Genomic DNA, 26,608 nt, shown 5'->3' on the forward strand with positions numbered 1-26,608 from the left:
TGTATTGCTTTTTCGATTTAGCCGCAAGGAAAGACTGCATTACTAGAAATATTGTATACTTGCAGTCACAATCCTCATCAAGGTATCTGTAAGTTATAATAAAACAGACAAAGGACTTGCACTAATCTGTTGTGTAGTGGTTTCAGAAATATACAATGGCACAGCGTTCAAAGTGACATACCTCACCAGCATTGAGAACACGTCACATTATCGCTCAGTAGTTGTGGTCTACACTAGGAGAGATGCGATATATGTACGTGATGATATCATTTAATAAATGTTAAACTTCTCTGAAAGTGGAGAACTAACGCAGCTGGAGGAGGGTTGGGAGATAAAACAGCCATGATCTGTTAAGGAATGATTTTGGCATTCACCTGAATTGCTGTAGTGGAAGCATGAAAAGGTGTATCCGGTGTACAAGTAAACTTGTGTTAATACTCCACATGCTGGTGAAGTTAAATGACTTGAATACATTAGCAGCAAAAGCATGTAAATTTACTGTGCCTGAATTATATTTAAGATGAGAAAAAAAAATAAAAGTAACACACAGCACACTACAAAAATTACTGTAGTTTATTATTACAATATTTTGCAACATCATATTGAAGTTATCTGTTGGAAATAACAACAACAGTTTCCTAGTTGAATACTTCGTTTATTTTTTTGTCTTTTTCTTTTTTTCACTTTCTTTTGTATCTTGAGTTTTCTTAGTCTTCTTCATAGACTTTGTAGTGTTTAATGATTTTCCTACTTTTGTTTTCTTCTTATGCTTTGTTGAATCATCCTGATGTCTTGACTTCTTTTTTGCTGGTTCGTCTTCCTCATCCTGAAAGAAATACAGGTAGTCTTATTCGAATTACATGTTATGGAAAACATCCTACCATTTTGTGGATTCTTATCTTAATGGAGATTAACAAATTTAAATTGAATAATTACAACTAAAAAATAATTATTCAAAATATTTTTTTTAAATGGACTAAATGAACTAAAATTTCCTTGGCCCATACAGATTTCTAAACCTATACAGATAGTCCAGAAAATTTGTGCTTATGAGTTTATAAGAGCCATGACAACACTTACTAGCTCACTCAAGTCACTAACAATTTTATTGTACTGCAAATGTTATTAAATATTGCATGATTTTCTCAAAGAAGCTAACCTCTCTGCTACTTGCTATTAGCTACTGCAAGCGCCCCACATTTTTGTTTTAAATTTTGTAACTATTGTCACAGGTATTAAAAATGGGTTATATTAAGAAGTTTTTTAACTTAATAATTGTTTTCTGCTTTTTAGTCTTGCGTTTGGAATTTTTCAATCAATTTCAAACATTTTGATGAGATTATAACAGACACATCGTAAATTCCACATTTATTTCAGTTTCTCTTCAGTTAAGTCAAACAGTGTATTGCTTCTTTCTATGTATACCTCTCGAAAAGATAATGAAGGTAAACATTAGGGAGAGTCAGGCACATGTGGAGGCTTACCAACAATCATTCTTAACATAAAACACTCATGACTGGAACAGGAGTATGAGGAAATAGCAGTGGTCCATAAGAATACCCTCTGTCACACTCCAGGCAATAATGCAAGTTAATATTGCATTTTTATCCAGTTCTGAGTTACGTTCACAGTTTGAAATCTATAGCTCATCATGAAATTAGTTTAAAATAATTGCAAAATTACTACTGACTAGACAAACAGGCAGACAGAAAAACAAAGTACTCTCCGCCACACAGCAGATATAGTCTGTCTGTAAACTGAAGAGCGAGCAGTGCTTTTGGTGGGGGAAGTGGCCTTTCCCGGAAGAACCATGGCACCGGCCTACAGGGGCACCCAAAATCTGTTGCCCGTTACCTGTCTAGCGGTGTAGATCGGCGTGCAGTGATACACGTCATTTCTGTCCATGGAATCATAGTTGCCAATGTCAGTTTGTATACTTACTGATATACTTAGATAACCGGAAGTGATAGATAATCGTCTAGCACTGCAATAAAATGAGCAGAATACGAAAAAGATGAGGTATTTGCGGAGTAAGGAGCGTTCGGTTGTCTCTAATGTTATTACAGCGTGTATTAAAGAGGCGACCCAAAAAGAACTGTTGGCTAATATTACCACTCCCAACCAAACAGTTGCAATTTATGCAAACGTCAGCCTCGCCCAATAGCACGCATAAGGAAGGAACGCGAAAATAAACCACATGGTTTACTGGAATCGCCACGAAGGAAAACTAATAAGTTTGGGAGGAAACCCATTGTTATAGACAGTTTCAAAATCTTGTAAAACCTTTTATGCTGATGAAACACTAAATCTCTATCTCGGTCACTATTCACCTGATTCTAAGACATATTGCTTAAATCATGTGCACAATAGGTATTATAAACACTGCTGAAATTTCCTTCGAAACACGTACCCCGATTCTGAACCTCTAAGCAGAAAGCTTGACATACAAAGTGCGTTTACATACTAACTTTTATTTTTTGGTAAGAACCTTATTTGTTAGTCTACAGCAATGTTATACTCTACAAAATATCCCCCATTACATACTATACGCTTATGCCACTGCTTTTCCGATTCCCGAAAAACCCTTGGGTACTGTTTCTTCGGGACAGTTTATAAAACTTTTAACTGTGCATTTTTAATCTCATCCATACTTGTAAAACAGCTGCTCTTTAAAACGTGCTTTGAAATGTTCATACCACTTGTATGTCCTTGGTTTACTCGTAAAAGGCTCACCAAAAGTCATATTTAACATTTCTAAAAATTTGATACACATTATTCCATTCTTAACACAACATTTAATACGGATTCTCTAATCAATTTTTATACAAAACAAATAATCGTTGATGCTACCAAAACACGTGTAACCTTTTTGACAGCTGACAACAGAGTAAATATACAATATGCATAACAAAAAATGGCTCTGAGCACTATGGGACTTAACATCTGAGGTCATCAGTCCCCTAGAACTTAGAACTACTTAAACCTAACTAACCTAAGGACATCACACACATCCATGCCTGAGGCAGGATTCGAACCTGCGACCGTAGCAGCCGCGCGGTTCTGGACTGAAGTGCCTAGAACTGCTCTGCCACCGCGGCCGGCGTATGCATAACATTGTACACTTGTACACATACTTTTCAGACATGTTCAAGAAGACAGTGACAAAAACAAACAAAATTTCTGCTTAGTTTTTAAACACTCTTCGTTTTGCAAGAATTGTTTAGCTTCAATATAATCCTTCAAAGAAAACTTATACCTTTCAGTAAAAACACAAGCCTTAAATTCTACAGATTGATTGCATTATATGGGGTTCGTTTTACGATTAGCAATACAGCAACATACATTCTGAACAGGCATTCAGTTTTATGTTTATAGTAGAATCTTGACTTCCAGTCTTATGTTAATATTGTTTACTCTATAATGTTGTGTTTCGGAAGAAACTATCATTTTTTGTATTCCTTATGGTCTTAATGCATTTGTCTAAAAATAAACGCAGCTGAGACGTATCTGTACACGGCATCGCCACAGCTTTAAAGCGCGCGCCGCAGCAGGGCGCGGGCACTGCGTTGTGAAACAGCAGGTAGAAGTGCCTCGTGACGTAGACGGGTAGGCAGAGTGGGGACTCGCTCGCTCACTCTTCAGTTTACTGACAGACTATATGAAAGTGTAGCTCATCAGGAGTTAGTTTGAAAACAATTCAAAACTTGTACTCAACAGACAAACAAACAACAAAGCAACCAAATAAAAACATGATTATAAAGGGAAGATAGTAACTCAAATGAAGGAAGAATTCCCATTTATCATGTACCCTCCTTTATATGTCTTACTTGTAGCAAATTTTGTATTGCAACAATACATAGCTGTAGAATTGAACCATGACAAATCAGACTGCTTCAGCTGTATGATACAAATAGTTTCACCACACTAGAGCCACATCTTTAGGGATATAGCAGTATGTAAACAAGAGTAAAAATAAGAAAATATGCTGTTCCACATACATGGAACTGTGTAGCAAAAATTATGGACTCATATTAATAATTTATTCTAATCAATAAGCAGTGGATAACCCAACATCCTTTCGTCCCATTAAGATAAAGCTGTTTAACTGTCAGGAGATAGGTAGTCCAATTTAAATAAAGCAGAATTCAGGAACATCATTTGATACACAAAACCTAAAATAATGAATAAGTGGTAAACCAAAGGTATGTCAAAGATAAAACAAATGATATATCTAGGTGATGAAAGTTACATTCACACTGGCAAGGTAAAATAAATCTTAAAGCATATCTTGTATGAATTTACGATAACTCAGGTTTAGATCAAATGTTGCTTACAAAACAGACTGTCATCTAAATAAAAGGACTGAATAAAGGGAAACATAAAATCTTTTATAGACATACCTAAGGTTTGACATTATCGTGACAACATGAGGTCCACAGTGACTGGCTAAATGTACAGAAGTGAACCAGCGCCAAAAAGAAAAACAGGCACATCTGTTTAAGAATGTATGCAATGGAAGGTGACATGGAATAGAATCATTAACAGTGGCAGAGAAAGTTAGGTCACATCTTTACAAGTAATTTCACATGTGAAAGGCAGAAGAACCTAAAATACTATTATTGTTTTATTTTGAAAACAAGGAGGCAAGCAGGTATTGCAGAATACAATTATAAAATAAAAGAAATTGTGTAGGACATCTGCAATAAATCTCTGAACCTCCACTGCTAACTTCACATCTTATACTGCCTGTATTTTTATGGATTATCGAAGATCCAGTCAATGTACTTTAAGATATCTGCACTGTGTGCCTTCACAGTTTCACGAACACTTAACCAGAAATTAAATTACTGCTCTCTTTAAACTTGTATTCCCTATTATGACAATATGATGAGGACATCGAAACAGCTGCTTTTTGCGTAGTGGTAGGTGCAGTTCACTGACCCCTGCCTCAATAATTCAATTCAGAGGAAGTTTTGATTATCATGTTTCCTAAAATAACTATCACAGTCTGCAAGTACTGTGCTATCAATATCTTGTTTTAAGAGCAAGAAACACTGTATAGCAATTTGGGACACATCTACAGCTATGTGATTACTTTGCTACTCACAATAAAGTGCCTGGTAGAGGGTTCAATGAATCGTCTTCAAGCTGTTTCTCTACCTTTCCACTCTGAGAGGCACATGGAAGAAACAAGCACTTAAATTTTTCTGTGCGTGCCCTGATTTCCCTTATTTTATCGTGATGATCATTTCTCCCTCTGTAGGTGAGTGCCAAAAGAATGTTTTCGCAATCAGAGGAGAAAACTGGTAATTGAAATTTCATGAGAAGATCCCCAATTCGCGACAGAACAAAGTGAGCCCCCCTTCTTTGAACTTTTTCAATGTCATCCATCAGTCTCACCTGATGCAGATCCCACATCGCACAACGATACTCCAGAATAGGGGGGACAAGCATGTGTAAGCAGTCTCTTTAGTAGACCTGTTGCACCTTCTAAGTGTTCTGATAATGAATCACATTCTTTGGTTTGCTCTACCCATAACATTATCTATGTGATTGTTCCAATTTAGGTTATTGGTAATTGTAATCTCTAAGTATTTAGTTGAATTTACAGCCTTCAAGATTTGTGTGACTTATCACATAATCGAAATTTAGCGGATTTCTTTTAGTACTCATGTGAATAACTTCAACTGCCACTTTTTGCACCATACAGATACCTTATCTAAATCATTATGCAATTTGTTTTGGTCATCTGATGACTTTACAACATGGTAAATGACAGCATCATCTGCAAACAATCTAAGACGGCTACCGAGATTGTCTCCCATGTCGTTAATATAGATCAGGAACAACAGAAGGTCTATAACACTTCCTTGGGGAATCCGGATATTACTTGTTTTACTCTATGACTTTCTGTTTATTATTACGAATTGTGGCCTTTGACAGGATATCACAAATCCAGTCGCACAACTGAAGCAATATTCCATAGGCACGCAGTTTGGTTAAGAAGACGTTGTGAGGAACGGTGTCGAAAGCCTTCTGGAAATCTAAAAAATTGGAATCAATTTGACATTCCCTGTCGATAGCACTCATTACTTAAAGTGTAAAGAGCTAGCTGTGTTTCACAAGAACGATTTCTTTCTGAATCCATGCTATGTGTCAATAAATCATTTTCTTCAAGGTAATTCATAATGTTCGAACACAGTATGTTTTCCAAAACTCTACTGCAAATCAACATTAGTGATATGGGCCTGTAATTCAGCGGATTACTCCTATTTCCCTTTTTGGGTATTGGTGTGACTTGAGCAATTTTCCAGGCTTGAGGTATGGAACTTTCAGTTAGCAAGCACTTTCATATAATTGCTAAATATGGAGCTATTATATCAGCATACTCTGAAAGGAACCAGACTGGTATACAATCTGGAGCAGAGGCCTTGCCTTTATTAAGTGATTTAAGCTGCTTTGCTACACCGAGGATATCTATTTCTATGTATCTCATCTTGGCAGTTGTTCTTGATTGAAATTCAGGACTATTTACTTCATCTTCTTTGGTGAAGGAGTTTCGGAAAACTGTGTTTAATAACTCGGTTTTAGTGGCAATTTTTTTAAATTTTATTTTTGTGGTTTTAGGCGCACAACTACAGTGGTAATTAGTGCCCAGACTAAGTTATGAATGCACTGTGAGGCACAAGGTTAAAACAGCAACTAAAAAGGACAACACTATAAAAGGCACATTAACAGGCAAGGGATTAAAAGAAAACAGCCTAATCAAATGTCATCAGTGACTTCAACATTGTTGCACAGTGAAGGTACTGACTGCATCTTAACACTGGTGTGCTTATGTATAACCAAAATCTCTTTAGGTTTTCTGCCAGATTCCAAGACAGAGTTTCGTTATGAAAATTATTAAAAGCATCTCGCATTGAAGTAACTTCTGCAATAAAAATATTAAAGATAAGAATAGCTTAAAGTGGATCCACTCTCATATCTGAAATTAGATGATCTGAGACGGTGATATTGCTGTGGCAGAATGTTAACAGTCCATAGTCTAGTAGCAAAAACATCAATTTCCATTAGTAATCATGTGTCAACTCATGCTGTTTCAAATGAGGCTATTAACTGACACTCAAACAAATGGTGCCTATAACCGGTGTATAGGGGCACAAAGAGTTTCTTTGTGGTTAAATTTCGCCTGACACTGACAAAAGCTGCAAGGAATGAAATACGGGATGCCATGAGAGGACTGTAATTGTATATTCACACAGGTGCATACTGGAGGGGAGTTATACTCAATACCCACAAACTGGTGAAGCTAACTCTGGTGTGGTACTGACTGGCTCAAACACCCAGTTTCATAGTAGCATCACTATCAATGTGAATGTTTTTGGTGACCAGGTGCTCTCTATCTCTCTCTATATATAAAACAGAAAGAAACTTCCACATGGGAAAAATATATTAAAAATAAAGATTCCAAGACTTACCAAGCGGGAAAGCGCCGGCAGACAGGCACATGAACAAAACACACAAACACACACACAGAATTACAAGCTTTCGCAACTGGCAGTTGCTTCGTCAGGAAGGAAGGAAGGAGAGGGAAAAATGAAAGGGTGTGGGTTTTAAGGGAGAGGGTAAGGAGTCATTCCAATCCCGGGAGCGGAAAGACGGATGGATATGTGTGTGTGTGTGTGTGTGCGAGTGTACACCTGTCCTTTTTTTCCCCTAAGGGAAGTCTTTCCGCTCCCGGGATTGGAATGACTCCTTACCCTCTCCCTTAAAACCCACACCCTTTCATTTTTCCCTCTCCTTCCTTCCTTCCTGACGAAGCAACTGCCAGTTGCGAAAGCTTGTAATTCTGTGTGTGTGTTTGTGTGTTTTGTTCATGTGCCTGTCTGCCGGCGCTTTCCCGCTTGGTAAGTCTTGGAATCTTTATTTTTAATATATCTCTCTATATATATTTTTTTCTATTTGATACTGTCAACAGTTCATGCAGATGACGATATTTCTTACTTAGGCACTGTGGTCACTAGACATCACTAAAATATGATCATTGCAATTTTACAGAGATGATAATCAGGAGTTAATTGCAAAGACAGAAAAACTGACAACCTAAATTCCATTTTTTATTTTAGAATTTGAGCTGCTGGAATATGAAAATGAGAGTACTGAAACTATCATGCTCTGTAACCTAGTTTTGGTCTTCTAGCTCAGAATGCCATGACCAATCACATTTCATTTCTTTCATCAATTAAGTTAAAACTTAAATAAACTTCCACATGAAATCCATTGCGAAGCTTAATTCTACAATAAAAGAATAATGTCAAACATTAGCAGTTTATGTAAACTGACAACTAGAACATACAGAAGATCAGCTAACAGAACACGCATCACATGGGAAAGGAAGAAAATCTGAGGACTAAGTTTCACAAAGTGAACAACAACAGAAAGTCATTACCGGACTAGTAAAGAAGGGAAATTATGGAAAATAGGTGCAGTTATAAAATTAATAAGGAACAATACAAAAACAGAAAACAAAATACTGAGGAAAAAAATGTGTAAAGATGAGGAATGAAGTGAAAATCAGAGCTGTAGATCCCAGAATGCTGATGTGTAGTTGTTGGCCTGCTACTGAAATCAGCATCTCCGTGTTACATTTGTGTCACTGTCCTGTTTCTAAAAATGACATACACTCTCAGCACTGCACCTGTTTACGGTAACTGCACTATGAATTTATAGAGATTTTTAATGTTAAACAAATATTGTATAGGAAACATCTGTCTCTATTAGTGTAAAATTTTAATAACAAAATACCTGCAAAGCAGTCCCTATAGTCAAATTTAAATAAAAAATATTTATAGCTTACATTATGCTTTTCTGATTCCCCCAATTCTTGCATCCATCCAGACAAATATTCATCTTCTGCTGCTTCCACATCACTGTCACTGTCTCCATTTTCATCATCTGAAGTAACCTTTGCTTTAGGCTTAATTGCACCTTTGGACACCTCCTTTGTATCAACCTTCTCTGTCTCTGAATCTGCATCTTCATCTTCTTCTTCTTCTTCATCATCATCATCATCATCCAGTTCTCCCTGCATCACAATTAAAGATAAGTTAGCTATGATTGTTCTAACACAAGGAACAATACAACCGCAAAAATTTTCTTAAAAATTGAGATGGGGAACTTACTCAATAAGTTTACCTATTATGGTTACTGAATAACTTTGTAGCTGTATATTAATTGAAATATAGCTAAGAACACTCAAAAAATATTTTTTTCACGAACTAGTTTATTATACTTTTCAGGCTCATTTTCATACGAGGAATGCAGAAATTTACATATTATTCATACTTGTAGTATCATGCTTCAGACGAGACAAGCAGGAATTATTACTGTTAGTAGCATACTTCAAGTACCACGAAGCGCCAAAGAAACTGGTTCAAATACAGACATATGTAAACAGGCTGAAAGGTGCTGTGGTTGGCAACGCCTACATAAGACAACAAGCAGTTGTTAGATTGGTTACTGCTGCTACAATGGCATGTTATCAAGATTTAAGTGAGTGAGTCTGAAGGTGGTATTATAGTTGGCGCACGAGCAATGGGATATAGCATCTCCAAGGTAGCAATGAGGTGGGGATTTTCTCATATGACCATTTCACAAGTGTACTGTGAACATCAGGAATACGGTAAAACACCAAATCTCTGACATCGCTGTGGCCAGTAAAAGATCCTGCAAGAACAGGACCAATGATGACTGAAGAGAAATGTTCAATATGACAGAAGTGCAATCCTTCCACATATTGCTGCATATTTTAATGCTCGAAATCAACAAGTGTCAGCATGCAAATCATTCAAGAGCCAAGGGCCCAATCATGTACCCTTCATGACTGCACGACACAAAGCTTTACATCTCACATGGGCCCATCAATACCGACATTGGACTGTCGATGACTGGAAACATGTTGCTTGGTCGGACAACTCCATTTCAAATTGTATCAAGCAGGTGGATGTGTACGGGTATGGAGAAACCTCAGGAATCCATGGACCCTGGGTGTCAGCAGAAAATTGTTCAAGTTGGCAGAGACTCTGTAATAATGTGGAGCACATGGAGTGATATGGGACCCCTGATACGTTTAGATATGACTGTGACAAGTGATATGTACATAAACATTCTGTCTGATCACCTGCATCCATTCATGTCCACTGTGCATTCTGACGGACCTGGGCAATTCCAGCAGGACAATGCAACACCCAACACGTCCAGAATTGCTACAGATTGGCCCAGGAACACACTTCTGAGTTTAAATACTTCCGCTGGCCACCAGACTCCTGAGACATGGACATTATTAAGCATATCTTGTATGCCTTGCTATGTGCTGTTCAGAAGAGATCTCCACCCCCTCATAGGGAGTTATGGACAGCCCTCCAGGATTAATGGTGCCAATTCCCTCCAGCACTACTTCAAACATTAGTTGAGTCCATGCAGTGTCATGTAGCGGCACTTCTGCGTGCTTGCAGGGGCCCTACACATCATTAGGCAGGTGTACCACTTTCTTTGGCTATTCAGTGTATGTGTACATAAATTTCTGCGTATCTCAGCTGAAGATGAGTGTATAAAGACTCAAAATCATATCATTTAGCAGACAAAGTAAATTATGATTTGCATAAGCCTGAGTTTATGGTAGAAATAAGATATTACATACTATTTTTTTTGTTGACTGAATAAGGTCCACTAAAATCAACAACACTGAAAATTGCAGTTCAGATCTGTTAATGACAGATATTGAGAACATAGACAGTGAAGGTGTACCTCAGATTCAACCTCGCTGGCAGAGTCCTCAGAGTTGGCTTCTTTCTTCACAATGACTTCTCCACTAGGTAGTACAACCACTCTTGCTCCTGGGATTGTGCTCAGTTCATCCTCCACAGCCACTGCAGCCTTTGGCCTACGTGGCTTCTCCACCGGAACCTTCACGCTATTGGCAGATTCTGCACCGCAAGAAATATAATGTGTCACAATTACAATAACACAAAGAGGAAACAGTGTTCATAAACATAGTGTTTTGGTACAGGGAAGAATGATAAAAGCACAAACACAATTAACAATACACCCTCTTTCAAGTTTCTTTGGAACTGCAACTGGTTGCAAAACACAACAAAGGTGGAAGAACATTTGCCTGTAACACTGTCACATATTTCAGTTTTCTCGTGTGAGTCATCAATGTTAAGCTTAAATGATTATTGTATTCACAGTTCTTACAACATTTGTATTTAGATAAAGAGTGATATGTGACTTAAAAATTTATGGTAAAATTACTTTTACTTACGTAAAAAATTTTAGTGTTAACTTATTTGAACATTTATTTTTACTGTGGTTTCCACAATAATGGGGACTATGATTCAGTTTCTTGAGAAATACTCCCATTTATTACCAGTAATGATTCGTGGAAAATATGATGGAAGGAAGATTTGAGTTAAACATGCCATCACTAGAACATTACTGGAGACAGAGCCCAAGTTCAGACTGGTCTAGAATGTGAAATGTAATCAGCAGTATTCTGATGTACAGAAAACATAAATCTAGATTGCCATTATGGGTCTGAATCCTGCTCCTCCTGAATGTAAGTCCATGACCTTACCCTCTGCTTCAAACTGTTGGTTTGTTAGTGGTAGGCTGTCAACTACTCTTGATTAGCTAGACCAAGTGCTAATGCAGAATTTCTCTGTAATGCTATGAGATACCAGATTGAATATTTTGATGTCTGGAGGCTATCAATGCATTGCATCAGTGTCCAGCAATGAATACAGTGAGTGTTTGTTAAGCAAATTATTACCAGGGTTGCAACAAGTTTTCCCAAGTGAAATTTCCTGATTCCCCCCCCCCCCCCCCCCCATTTCCATGCAAGTTTTAGCATTTTTACCTGACAAATTTTGAGCTCTTAAGGGTAAGTAAAGACTTAAGTTGACAAAGAAATGTAAGGACTTCTGTATTTCTCTCCCGTGTGAGCAAAAATCTGAAGTAGTAACATCAACATCTTTTGTAATGAACTGTTTTGTAAGATGGGAAAAGCAGGCCAAATGGTATACATGTTTCATTAAGACCACTGATGTTATTTTATTTCAATACAACAAAACACATTTGGTGACAAAAATATACAGTTCTTTGGAGTTGCAAGACAAATTTAAAATACCTTCACTGATTTCACAAATAACCTCAGAAAAATGTAGAACTCTTGAAAGAACTATATGAGGTGGGGACAGTTGTGTAAACCAACAAACACTAAAGGTGACCACCAATAAAATGTTAGTTCTACTATGTTCGTTATTGTCTGTGATTACCCACTGCGTTATTTATACTATTCTACAGCTATTTTGTAATTTTTCTTTCGAGATATATATGAGTACAAAGCGTAGAAACCACCAGCAACTCCCACAATTTTCTTCTCCTTATCGACCATACATTCCAATATATAAACTACTTTCAATATGCCAAAATGTACTAGAATAAACAAAATGTCTATAAAATGCCAAACTGTACAATGTGCTTGTAGTGAGACAGTCACAATGCTGAAATCAGTCACCCGCGGCCTTTGGCCTCCCGAGGAGCACTGCAGTCCTAGGTCCACAGATAAACCACGAAAATCCGATGCATTATACCCCACACAAACAGACCCAGACTGCAGGTAGTTCGGTGAGACTAGATCCAATAGGCAATGCTTGCACATTAGTGGGATACAATGGGCTTCAGACTGGCATGCCTGATCCGTTAGAGATACCCGCAGATATGGCCTGTGGTTATAGCCCCGTCGTGGAAGTCCACCCGTTTTGCCAGTTATTCACATGTCACAGACACACAAGCTGAGGGGAGTGGTAGGAAGGGGAGAAGCAGTAGGAATGAGGCAGTAGGGAAGCGGCACCCAGCCAGCGACAATGCATGACTTTTTTTTTTTCATTACCCTGATTTCCAGAACTCGCAGCAAACCGGATTACTGAATTACATGGCCGATATATTGCAATCTCCTCTTACTCCCAACTTTCTCTGAAATCTACAAATGCCACAATCATGAGTGTGACTTTCTTCAACCTATCTTTTAAGGAAGTCATAGGATCAGTATTGCCTCACATGTTTCTCTGATATTTCCTGATGTTGCCTGCCTGTGTAAATAATGTACAAGATAACCCTGAATATAAGACATCCTTCCTTTTTCTTAAAAAATGGAGAAGAGGTCTCCTTGAGAAAATTTTAATTTAACATTCTGACTAATCAAAATTACAAACTGTTTACTGCCATTACGTATCTGCATTACCATGTACTATTTTAAACTTACATTCTGACAATATAAGAAGAAACAAAATAAAAAGAAGTGGTTCGAATTAAATTTCTTTTTCTTTTTTCTTTCTTTTTTTTCCTTCTTTTTTTGCTATGCCTGACATCTGTGGTATCACTCTTTTTAATCACCACCATCACCCTAATAACACAGTTGTGAAATCTATAACTTCGTTTTTACAAATATTTCACTGTTTCTTCTGAATATGTTGCTATAGCTGAGGTTGTGGTTACATTTTAATCAGAGAACGCAGCTGTTTTTTGCTGAATACATATCAGATTTCGTTTCTGTACTGATGTGAGAATGGTACAATGTTTATGCTTTCAAACATATCATCTGTCGGCTACTCTCCCACTGGCTGTGCAGAACCAGCAGTTGACACACCCTCTTGTATTCTCATTCTACCTCATTGTGAGCATCGACAACATTGTTGCAGGAAACATGTCAGTACGCCACTCACTCACCTCTAGACTTTCGCTCTCTGCTGCAGAAATGTATACCATTGCTGAGTATTTGTCAAATTTTGAAGTCAATTCAAATGGACTTGGGCAAATCGCAGCAGTACATGTTCCTCAGCTGGAAGCAAGAGGTAATTTGCTGCCCATTCACTACTCCCCTCCCCCCACTTATCCTAGTTCTCAGCCAACCTGGTACCGCTGCTCCCCCTTCCAAACCCTCCCTCCACCCCTTAAGTAATGCTGTGCTGAGCAACTGTGAAACACAGATTGCAATATCTTCTAGGTCACATGTAACAACACCAACAAATATATAATCACAATATAAAATTCTCAGACTTTTGCTGATCCAATGGTCTACTGACGTCTGTTGGTACTGTCTTCACAAAGGGTCTTCCCACTGCAATTTATTCGTATGATAACAATTATCATAGTCACAAGAATAATATGTTTTAACAATATAATGAAACTGGATAGACAAAACATTTACTCACCAACCAACAGCACGAGAACACACATAAAAAAAGTTTTTACATATGCGAGGTTTCGAGCCAGTGACTTCTTCTTCTGGCAGAAGGGTTGAAGGGAAAGGGGTGAAGGAAAAGGACTGGAGAGGTTTAGGAAAAGAAGTAAAAGTTCAGAAATGTCTCCCAGAACCCCTGCTCAGAGCAGACTTACCGAACAGGATGAAAACGAAAGACTGATTTATTGTGGGCTGCACCAGACGAGATCTGAAATCTGACAGCTTAAACATGGAAGACAGTGTAATATGCAAGACAGAGGTTACTGCTAAAACATCATATATGAGTTAATAAGTTAGTTTAATATGTTTTATTTTGTTTTTTAGACATTTAAGTCTGGATTAATTTTCTTTCTTGTTTCATCTGAATGTCGTCATCTTGTTCTAAAGCTGAGTGAAAAGTGGTAAGGATTTTAGGTGGTACTCTAATATGTGAACAGCAATCAAATTTTTCATTTGCAATACTGAATCGGATTCAGGACTAAGTAATGTTTTTGGAAGGGCAACATTTTCACCTTTCAGTGCTAACTTTACTTAACAAGCACCAAAAATATTTGTATTATTTGTATATATCTACATATGTGTGAGAACTTTCATTGCAAATCTATTCAAATACGACAAAATTTTGTAGGTTTGTTTTTTGTGGGTTTTTTTGGGTGGGGAGGAGGGGGCGAGACCAGACAGTGAGGCCATCGGTCTCATCGGATTACGGTAGGATGGGGAAGGAAGTTGGCTGTGCCCTTTCAGAGGAACCATCCCGGCATTTGCCTGGAGTGATTTAGGGAAATCACGGAAAACCTAAATCAGGATGGCTGCACGCGGGATTGAACTGTCGTCCTCCCAAATACGAGTCCAGTGTCTAACAACTGCGCCACCTCGCACGGTGTAAGATAATTGCAATAAATTTTATGTCGTCCTGTGTTTTACAGAATTCTCAAATTTTAGCAAGAAAATATATTGCTGTGATGGCTTGATCACAGTTTCTCATGTATCCCTTGAACTAATGCTGTGCGAGTCAAATGTCAAGTGACTGTTCGAGCAAGATCGATACTGTATCGAGCACTTTGGCATATCAGGAAATCTCTAAATTGTTAGACACCTATACCAATCTACTACACAATGTAAAAAGGTTGACCTCAGCAGCAATAGTTTAATATGTAAATTAAAGATGACCCTATAGTTTTCAAATGGCAAATTTTGTTAGAAAACCTCATCTTGCAATTGAGTAAATACAACAGTTACACCTGTCAGTGGATGTGTAATAGTTATGACTGTCCTGCCTTCTTTGAAATTGGAATTATTACATTCTTCGTGCAGTCCGAGCGTATTTCTCCTGTTTGGTCTATGTTCAGAAATGTCTCCCAGAACCCTTGCTCACAGAAGACTTACCGGACAGGATGAAAAAGAATGACTGATTTATTGGGGACTGCACCAGACGAGATCTGAAATCTGACAGCTTAAACATGGAAGACAGTGTAATATGATTGCATAACAGGTGGAATAATTTTCTCACAAGTGGCTTTTCCAACAACTTCAGTAACTCAGAGGGAATGTCGTCTACTAAATGCCCCAGCCTTGACTTGGGTCTTTCAGTGCTCCGTCACAGTATCATAACTATCAACTCATTTTTGTCTACTTTCTCATCTATTTCCGTAACACTGACTTCATGTCTGTTCATTTTGTAGTCCTTTTATATAATACTTTCAACTTTCAGCCTTACCTTCTTCAGTTAATAGTGTCTTGTGATCTGAGCTATTGAAATTTGTATAGCAGCTTCTATGTCCTCCACAGGTTTCTCTAATTTTCCTCCAGTCATCCATGCTTCTTCAACATTGCATTATTTTTCTTCTCTAGCCATTCCTGCTTTGCCATTTTGCCTTTCCTATCAGTTTCATTATTCAGACTTCTCTTTTCCATTTGGCCTGCACAATTTTCTGCATTTTTATACTTTGTTCTTTGGCACTTAAATTCAATATCTTGTGCGTTATTCAAGATTTTTTTACCGGGCCTCATCTTTTGCCTTTCCCCTTTCATTCCTTTTCATCAGTCCATGTTCTCCTACCACTTTTACCTCTCTTCCGTCATCCAACTCCAGTCCCTCATCACCATTAAATTTTCATTTCCCTTAAAAATCTGAATTATTTATTGTATCTCATCATATATTCTGCAAGCTCATCATCACTTGTGGACTTAGTAGGCATACAAACTTGAAATCTTGCACTGGGTATTGGTTTTCTGTCTACCTTTCCTATGATAACGCATTCACTATGGCGTTCATGCTCACTCACATTCTTATTTTCATATTAATTATAAGACATACTCCTGTACTGCCGCTGAGCAGAAATCGTGGTTCTTCCTGCCACCTCAGTTCAATGATTCTCACTACATCTAACTTCAAACTTTCCATTTCTCTTTTTAAAATCTATAACTTTCCTATCTGATTAAGGTACCTAAAATTCAAGATTTTTTTTTCCTTCCAATGGCAACAGGCTCTGAAGTAGTTGCCACCTAGAGAAGGAGGGACAGGACAATCTTACCTCTGGAAAATTTTACTCAAGAGAACGCTATCGGCATGAAGCCAACTCCTTGCTTTAGCTGTCCACAGTGCCAACATAGCAAGCCATGTTGGTTAATGGAAAGCAATGTTGCCTTGGCAGCGATACATGATACTTCCCCCTTTCTTGATGGAGAGTGGTGTCAACTTCCAGGTGACATCTCAATCATAAGGCTGCAACAGCAGCACAAAAACCACCCTACTCAATGTATTTTCAACCTAGAATTTCATGTCAGATGTACAAAAAAGGTAGATCACTGAATTTTTTTCACACTGATCTGCTAAGCTGTTGCCAAAAGTACTGTAGTCCCATTTTCAAACAGGCTAGTGACCACTGTATTTTCTTGAACATGTCACTCAACTGATTTTCGGTACCATACACAAGCAGGGCATTTGCAAACTGTGTTTGTTTGAATAATTTCCTTGTCACATCAAAATTAACATTTCTTGCAGGTGAAAGGTCTACTTTATGCTTATCGCAGCAAATTTTTCTCATAATTTGGACTTGCCTGACATTATCTGTGAAAACACCATTACCTCAGAGGTCAGGATTCAATTTTAAGACACTGATATTAAAATTATACTACACATGCTACTGTCAGTGAGAAATCAATCTGAGCTTTTACCAAATATAATATCCTTCACTAGCATACATCTTGTTTCAAAGCTTTTGTGTATAACATTTGTTACTTACTCATTGTGACATAAAATGGAACCCTCAAGGATTTACTAGTTTTGAGGCTCAGATGCCTGATATTGTGCCAACCACCAGGAAATCTTGTCTTCAGTTCTTCTACGACAGACATAATATTTTCTGTAAGCTGCTCTGGTGAGTGATGGCTGTGACCAATCTATAACATGAAAAATTGGTTGTTCATACAGTCACTTACACATGTATTTACATTCTTCAACAACTACGACTGGTATTTGTACCAGTTTATTGTGGTAAAACACAATCAAAATTAACCCTTTGATTCAGTTACAGTGATAATTAATACAAAAAATGTCAAACACTAATAGGAAAGAGCAACATGAGATCTCATAAATGTTCATTAAAATAACTATTCATGGCTAAAAATTTACACTTGCTAAAATTATGTGAAAAGATGGTCATGATAATGACATATTAAGTTAGATCCAATGTCGACCAAGTGTTCATGGGAGGAAATCTTAACACACATGGCTGCAGTAGTAAATTATTTTACTAAAAGAATTTTTTGTTCATTTATCAGCAATATACTTTTACATACTTCCAATGACCACTCATTAAAATCTTTTCTTATGACAATTTCCAACGAGAAATCCACTCGAGAACTTTTTCAATATTTCCTAAATGCTAAAACACACCTGGCAGAAGTTTTTAAAAGAGATGAAATGACAGATGACAATTCTGCATGAGTGATAGATCCCAGTCATCAACCTATCACATCATGTAGACACCTGGGAAGGGCAACACACTTCTCAAAACTGCTATTCACAGGTTCAGTCACATGTCTTCTGGAATCATAGCTTAACAGACTAGTAAAATATAGAAAACATGAAAATACACGAAGAGAAAAAAAAACAATAATCTTTCATTTGAGGCAGAGAAAAGAAAATCACCTTAACTTTGGCATAAAAAATAGTATTTTGAAATACAAAGCTGAAATGCATGAATAAGGAAAAGGTATGGGTGATCTCTGATTTTAAACCACAGCATGAGTGGGAAAGGATACAAGCACAAAACAGCACCTACCGTGTGAACTTACAGGTATTTAAGAATATTTTAGGTACAAGAACAAGAAAGTTCAGATTACACTATTCCCTAGTAAAGCCAGTTGTTACATATAGGGTTTAAAATGTGGACAATGACAGAAGAAGATAAAAACAGCCTAAGGGCACTTGAAGGAAACATTATCTGAAAATTTTATGGTCCTGTATGAGAACCAGAGGGTTCAAGAGTAAGAAACAATCAATAAACACAACAGTTTATATAAGAGGAAAATACAGAACAAATTGTTACACCTCAAAGAATATGCTGCTTATGTCTTGTGGAGAAAACAGCAAGTGACAGGAAACCCAAACAAGTAATAAAAGGCAGATTTTAGTTCAAAAGAAGATAGGGCCAACCAAGAGCTAGATGGCTGGATAACATGTTTGCTGACTTTAACAAGATGGTGGTCAGAAGATGGAAGAGAAAAAGAGACCAGAGATGTATGGAGCCAGATGACTGAGGAGGCCAAGACACATCAGAGCTGCAATGCCTAAGAAGTGTGGTATTATACAAGGTCTGATATTGTTAACTGTAAAAATAACGACTACTTTCTTGGAGAATTGTCTGATGGAAGGACAATATTTATCACAATATTGTTGAGTTATAAGGATGAGAAATCAGTAGACATATGTAAGAGACGGCAAATTATTAGGATTCCTCTCTCTCTCACTTTGCCAACATATGATGGTGATTCAACAGACAGAGCAATATCAGAGGCCTAAAACATAACATTGCTGCAGAACTGAATATTAGGTATAACTCCACCCACCATATCATCTACAACATGTTTCAGTACCACAACGTTTATGTCAATGTAAAATATTTCCCAATTGAGACAACTTTCTTTGAATGTCTATGACACCCTATGACATCTTTATAATACTGAAGGGAACGATTGCATAAACAATGATGTTATCTTTGATACGTTATCAGGGATGAGGGGTACATACATTAATTGATTGTACACAGGGAGACAAAACAAGTGATCCTACTGGTTTCTCCCACTGTCATTCTAGATCTTTATTAGAGACTATTTTTTCAGGGATTAATAACCAGAATATTGTATGTCTTTTACCCTCCAATGTTCACCATTCAAAGGGCAAACATTTTGAAATTTCATCCCCATCACCACATGGTCTATACTTAGGGGCTTTTTCCCCTATACGCATTGCATGCATGGGTACATTATTTCTGGACTGAGACCCAAAGAAGATACAAGGAGTGGTAATACTAATCACCACTAAAAAACAGACAATTCTGCACAATTCTCTGCACTGCAAAAGTAATGGGATTCCTTCTTTCGAGGCAGAATAGGTGTAATCCTGCAACATTATACACAACAGTTGATTCGCAGTAAACAGCAAGTCACATAGTGAATTTCTGTACAACAACTTGAAGCCTACAGTTACATAGCAATATCACCACTTGTTCAGTACCGGTGTACTATTGCAGCATGCTAATGTGAGGCCATAGATTGTCCTATTAACAAAACAAAAAAATGAGAAATCTTTTGTTTTAGATGTCTAACACATCCTGCATATTTGCCTGTTGTAGCAGAATGAAGGTACCCTGTATTTCGGGCCATCAAGGAAGCTCTAGGTGGCAAGAAGTTTTGAAGTGACGACGATCCCTTCCCCCAAATGTAATTCTCGCTGGTGCTTTTACAGTGTGTAATGGAAAACACGGTGAAAAGTGAGAAAGTATTTCCTTTAGTCATCCCAGGATGAGCTTTGTGAGCTAATACTGCTCATCTGCATAACTTTTTCACACCAGGAAATGATCTGATATGAGACACTTTGAGTAACAAGAGAGGTTATGTACCTTGGGAGAAGAATAAGAGATTGTTGTACAACTCTTAATGCTGAAATTCAAGATGCTAATTAAAAGGTCAACAAAACGCTTTCATCATACTTCCACAAAACACTTACCTGGCATGGTGGCTATATTACCGTGTACATTTTTGCAGAATACAACCCATTTTTCTGGAGAACTGTTATTACATTTTAATGTGAAGGAATATAATGAAATAGAACACAGTGTATTTTGTATATCATCAAGTTTTTTTCTATAATTATTATGAATACATTTTATTTAGAAAGCCTGTATCACATTTTTGTTAAGAATTTTTTAATAAAATGGAAATTGGGAATATTTGCAAAACCTTTACAGCATACCTTGACTAAAGTTGAATCCCCATGAGGAGTAACTGTTAGTGCTGTTTTGGACAATGCTTTTTCAATAGCTTTCTTCAAGTTTTTTGACTGTAGGTTAACTGGTGTGGGTAACCTGTAAGATCAAATCACGAAAATTGTAAATACAGTATATGGTGTATGGTTGCAACACACAGAGAGCATTAAAGTTGCACATCAATTTTCCACCGAGATCAGTAATAATGTATAAACAACAAAAAGAAAAAAACACACAACATTAGCAGTTATGCTCCTGGCAAGGAAAGATTTAAACAAATATCTATAACGTTTATCCAAAATTATAACAGATACTGCTTTTGGAAGAGTGAGTCCAGTGTGACAAGCAATTTGTTTCTCACATACACTGCAGGGTCTTCCGAGTTCCTTTAACCTGATGTATAAATGAAACAGAACTGTCATCTGCCTAGTATTTCAGAATAAAACAACTTTTGGTTTTTCTAGTAAACAAACTTCACTAGGCTTCAATAGGTAAGAAAAATTATGTCACAATACACTGTACTTACATTTACAAAAATTTCCATGCTGAATAAATAATGCTTTTGATTATTGGTGGAGACTGATAATTATAAACAACACTAAATGTCAATCCAAATCCATTTATACAGATTTAAATGTCAGCCCTCCCCCCCCCAATAAAATCTGTGCACATAATTGTAAATCTGTGTTTACAAATCCTCCACATCAATTTCATGCAGGAGGGATATATCTCATACTAAAGCATAATGCATTAAGCCTGGAGAGCAAGGAGGTAGAGCAATGTAATGGGCTTTATAAGCAATTAATATCAGTAGGCTTAGATGAAGTACCAATGCACAGAGATTATACAAGACCCCTTTACAAATACAATAAATGAATCCTTCAAATCAGGGACATTTCCAGAGTAGTTAAAACAGGCAAGAGTTGTCCCTTTGCTTAAGAAAGGTAATGCTGAAAACGCAGAAAATTACTGGCCCATTTCCCTGCTGTCACCATTCTCAAATATAATAGAAGCAATTATGAAAGGCAGATTCATGAATTAACTGAATAAATACAATCTTTTAAGCTAATCACAGTTTAGTTTCCGAAATGGGAAAAATACAAAGTCAGCCATAGTAGAATTCACAAAAGTTGTACTTGATGCTCTTGACAAAGATGAGTGTGTCACAGGCATATTTTTGGATCTTTCTAAGACATCTGATACAATCAATCACAAACTTCTGTTACAAAATTAGAAGCATTAGGAATAAGAGGGGCAGCTAATGAATGGTTTCGATCATACCTAGAAGGTAGGGTACAAAGAGTTGAGATAACACATATTACAAATAGGTCTAAACATTTAGTAAAACACTTCTCAGAACCAAAATACATCAATATAGGGGTTTCGCAAGGTAGCATATTAGGACCAATGCCATTCCTGATATACATCAATGACTTTCCCAGTAGTGCTACTCATGGTGAAAGAATTATCTTCGTTGATGACACCAATATTACAGTCACTGAGAAAACAAGAGAAAGCAAATGACACTCTCAAGGAAGTTTACGATAGGTCAATAAGCAATAAAGTGACAATGAACATAAAGAAAACTAATACCCTGAATTTCAGCTCAAAGAGGGAAAATGAAAATGTTAAATTAAATGTACATGGCACCTCTATAGACTGTGTAACAAATGCAAAATTTCTAGGAATTAATATTGATCCTCAGTTGAAGTGGTGTGAACACACAAAGGTACTTGAAAACGTAATGTCATCAGCATGTTATGCCTTAGAATTCCATCATCAGTGTGTAACATGTAATGTCTTTAATTACATACTATTCATATGTGCACTCAGTTCTTAGCTGTGGCATTCTGTTTTGGGGAACAAATGCTCAAAACATTAACACAATTTTCAAACTCCAGAAAAGAGCCATAAAAATAACAACAAAAAATAGTAGTCAAGCTCAATATAAAGACCTGTTGAAAACACTGGGGATTTTAACTGCTCTGTATGAATACATTTACCAGTCAGTTGCACACATAAAAAATAACATTGGTAATTATTGCACAAACGACTCTGTCCATGAACATGGAACAAGAGCTAGACTCAACTTACATTTGTCAATAAAAAGTAAAAATAAAACTCAAAGCAGCATTTGCTACCAAGGAATAAAACTGTACAATAAATTACCAAAAGAGATTAAAGAAATTCCAAAAATACTCTCATTTAAAAAGACAGCTAAAAAGTGCCCGTTATGCAGTACATTTTATACACTGAAGGATTACTTAGATAAAACAGAGGAGAGGTTTGGTAAAAAAAAAAAAATGTTGTACAAATAAATAATAACAATGATTATAAAACATCCAACATTCCTCATAACACCTTCACACTATGTTTTTTTCGTTTTCTAGATAAACTTACCCCCCCCCCCCCCCAAGCTATGCAGAGCACAATACTAACATCTCTTCCTCTTCCTGAGCTAAACATCTTACTCATTAAGGAGGGATGCTGACTCAGTTTTTCAAGACAGGAAATGGGAAGTTGCAGTACAGAAAATGGCCCAGAGATCACTAGTGTGTGTGTGTGTGTGTGTGTGTGTGTGTGTGTGTGCAGTGAATGATAGTAAGATACTAGTAAACAGTGTGGCATTACATTATTTAATAAATTATTTGTCAAAGAAGTATTGTATACCGTGAGTAAATCTAATGATTGTCTCTAACTAGAAGTCTGTAAATGTATGTGTATATGAATTAGCACTCCTTTTCTTGGTCTGAATTCTGGGAATATCTTTCCTAACATGCAAAATAATGGGAAATGAGCACATCTGCAGTTAGAGACAAAACGAGACACTTTTCTTCTATCATAGAATAATTAATAGCCTGCCTGTACACCTCCTGCCTTTCTCAGCTCAGAGCACAGCACAAGATCCCCCACGTACACTTACGCTGATATAAGCATGAAAGGATATTGCTCAATCACAAATTCAGACATTGAGCAGTATTTTAATTTGACAAGTAGTTTTAAAACCATGCACACACTGCAGCACAATGAAATATGAATTCTGGATTTGTGTTCTTGCTGCATCTGCTGCCACATGTCAATGAGATTTGATTTCTACATTTATTTCGTATGGACATTTGTTGAGAATTCCAGGTCATTACTGACTGAATAACACATTTTAATGGGAATCTACTGGCAGACCATGACATTCTTGGAAACGCCACAATAACAAAATACTGGAGCACTGCGACATATGCAAGGAAAATGTCCTCAACAGAGAGAAATACAACAAATAATGTATGATTAAAAGTCAAACATTTTTACAAGTTAATTGACTGTCATAAAAATGTAGGACACAGCAAATAATTGATTATCTAGCTTTTATCCACCCCTAAACTCTTGATACAACGACATTGCATGTGTGCCACAAAACAAAAAATTGTGTGTTAAATCTTTGACAAGTGTGTTAACTGACAAGAGAAGGATTGGGAGCAATATACAAAACATGAACAATAATGAAATTTGAATGGAACAGCACTTATTAAATCTTCTGTATTTGTAAATATAATAGCTAAAATATAATAGCCTATAGATGTTGCCATACATACTTGCGTTTCACATGAAACTCTTTTCCCAGAAGAGGGTTTATGGGTCCACATATTCGGCCATCTGCTAGGAAAAAATCGTAGGTGCCACATAAGCGTCTCCTCATTTCAAACTGGGAATATTCATCTTTCAGTTGGCGTACTGGCATAACCTGCAAATAAAACAAAGTATGTTACTGGTTTCCATGATTGCCAGGACATCAGTGGATTTTTAGAGGAGGACAGATTTTATTGTGTTTTGTGCTACGATTTTGTTTCATCCGCAGTGACATTTAATATTCAATTTCTTACTTGTTCTTAACATTTTTAAGGGGCAGTGTTTACTCTTCAATGAGGCAGTTCACTATAAATCAATACTTTATATAGTATTGTTTTCTGCTGAGGTTAAGTATAATGTTGAACTGTCAAAAAAATTCATCAGTGATAATGGAGCGATAAATCCAACAACCTACAATGGGAAACCCCCCCCCCCCCCCATGAACCATGGACCTTGTTGTTGGTAAGGAGGCTTGCATGCCTCAGCGATACAGATGGTCGTACCGTAGGTGCAACCACAATGGAGGGGTATCTGTTAAGACGCCAGACAAACGTGTGGTTCCTGAAGAGGGGCAGTAGCCTTTTCAGTAGTTGCAGGGGCAAAAGTCTGGATGATTGACTGATCTGGCCTTGTAACACTAACCAAAATGGCCTTGCTGTGCTGGTACTGCGAACGGCTGAAAGCAAGGGGAAACTATGGCCATAATTTTTCCCTAGGGCATGCAGCTTTACTGTATGGTTAAATGATGATGGCGTCCTCTTGGGTAAAATATTCCAGAGGTAAAATAGTCCCCCATTCGGATCTCTGGGTGGGGACTACTCAAGAGGACGTCATTATCAACAGAAAGAAAATTGGCGTTCTATGGATCGGAGCGTGGAATGTCAGATCCCTTAATCGGGCAGGTAGGTTAGAAAATTTAAAAAGGGAAATGGATAGGTTAAAGTTAGATATAGTGGGAATTAGTGAAGTTCGGTGGCAGGAGGAACAAGACTTTTGGTCAGGCAAATACAGGATCATAAATACAAAATCAAATAGGGGTAATGCAGGAGTAGCTTTAATAATGAATAGGAAAATAAGAGTGCGGGTAAGCTACTACAAACAGCATAGTGAACGCATTATTGTGGCCAAGATAAACACGAAGCCTACGCCAACTACAGCAGTACAAGTTTATATGCCAAATAGCTCTGCAGATGATGAAGAAATTGAAGAAATGTATGATGAGATAAAAGAAATTATTCAGGTAGCCAAGGAAGATGAAAATTTAATAGTCATGGGTGACTGGAATTAGAGTGTATGAAAAGGGAGAGAAGGAAACGTATTAGGTGAATATGGATTGGTGTAATAAATGAAAGAGGAAGCCGTCTGGTAGAATTTTGCACAGAGCATTACTTAATCATAGCTAACACTTGGTTCAAGAATCATAAAAGAAGAATCCTGGAGATACTAAAAGGTATCGGATAGATTATATAATGGTAAGACAGAGATTTAGGAACCAGGTTTTAAATTGTAAGACATTTCCACGAGCTGATGTGAACTCTGACCACAATCTATTGGTTATTAACTGTAGATTAAAACTGAAGACACTGCAAAAAATTGGGAATTTAAGGGGATGGGACCTGGATAAACTGAAAGAACCAGAGGTTGTACAGAGTTTCAGGGAGAGCATAAGGGAACAATTGACAGGAATGAGGGAGAGAAATACAATAGAAAAAGAATGGGTAGCTCGGGGGGATAAAGTAGTGAAGGCAGCAGAGGATCAAGTAGGTAAAAAGACGACGGCTAGTAGAAACCCTTGGGTGACAGAAGAAATATTGAATTTAATTTAATGAAAGGAGAAAATATAAAAATGCAGTAAATGAAGCAGGCAAAAAGGAATACAAACGTCTCAAAAATGAGATCGACAGGAAGTGCAAAATGGGTAAGCAGGTATGGCTAGAGGACAGATGTAAGGATGTAGAGTCTTATCTCACTAGGGGTAAGATAGATACTGCCTACAGGAAAATTAAAGAGACCTTTGGAGATAAGAGAACCATTTGCATGAATATCAAGAGCTCAGATGGAAACCCAGTTCTAAGCAAAGAAGGGAAAGCAGAAAGGTGGAAGGAGTATATAGAGGGTCTATACAAGTGCAATGTACTTGAGGACAAATTTATGGAAATGGAAGAGGATGTGGATGAAGATGAAATGGGAGATA

The 26,608-nt window shown here is 37.2% G+C and overlaps 1 protein-coding gene across 1 annotated transcript in view; it reads right to left on the reverse strand.

Moving 5' to 3' along the window:
* Nucleotides 1-554: 554 nt before the first annotated feature.
* Nucleotides 555-26,608, reverse strand: part of LOC126273156 (ribosomal L1 domain-containing protein 1-like) — a 67,032-nt gene continuing 40,978 nt past the window's right edge. The window contains exons 5-10 of the mRNA XM_049976612.1: nucleotides 24,381-24,529; nucleotides 20,781-20,892; nucleotides 17,548-17,704; nucleotides 10,807-10,985; nucleotides 8,858-9,085; nucleotides 555-826 (exon numbers count right to left, since the gene is read on the reverse strand). Of these exons, the coding sequence (XP_049832569.1) occupies nucleotides 656-826; nucleotides 8,858-9,085; nucleotides 10,807-10,985; nucleotides 17,548-17,704; nucleotides 20,781-20,892; nucleotides 24,381-24,529 (996 nt within the window). The 3' untranslated portion in view covers nucleotides 555-655. The remainder of the gene's footprint in view (nucleotides 827-8,857; nucleotides 9,086-10,806; nucleotides 10,986-17,547; nucleotides 17,705-20,780; nucleotides 20,893-24,380; nucleotides 24,530-26,608) is intronic.

This window comes from Schistocerca gregaria, chromosome 5 (genome assembly GCF_023897955.1).
Source record: "Schistocerca gregaria isolate iqSchGreg1 chromosome 5, iqSchGreg1.2, whole genome shotgun sequence".
NCBI lineage: Eukaryota > Metazoa > Arthropoda > Insecta > Orthoptera > Acrididae > Schistocerca > Schistocerca gregaria.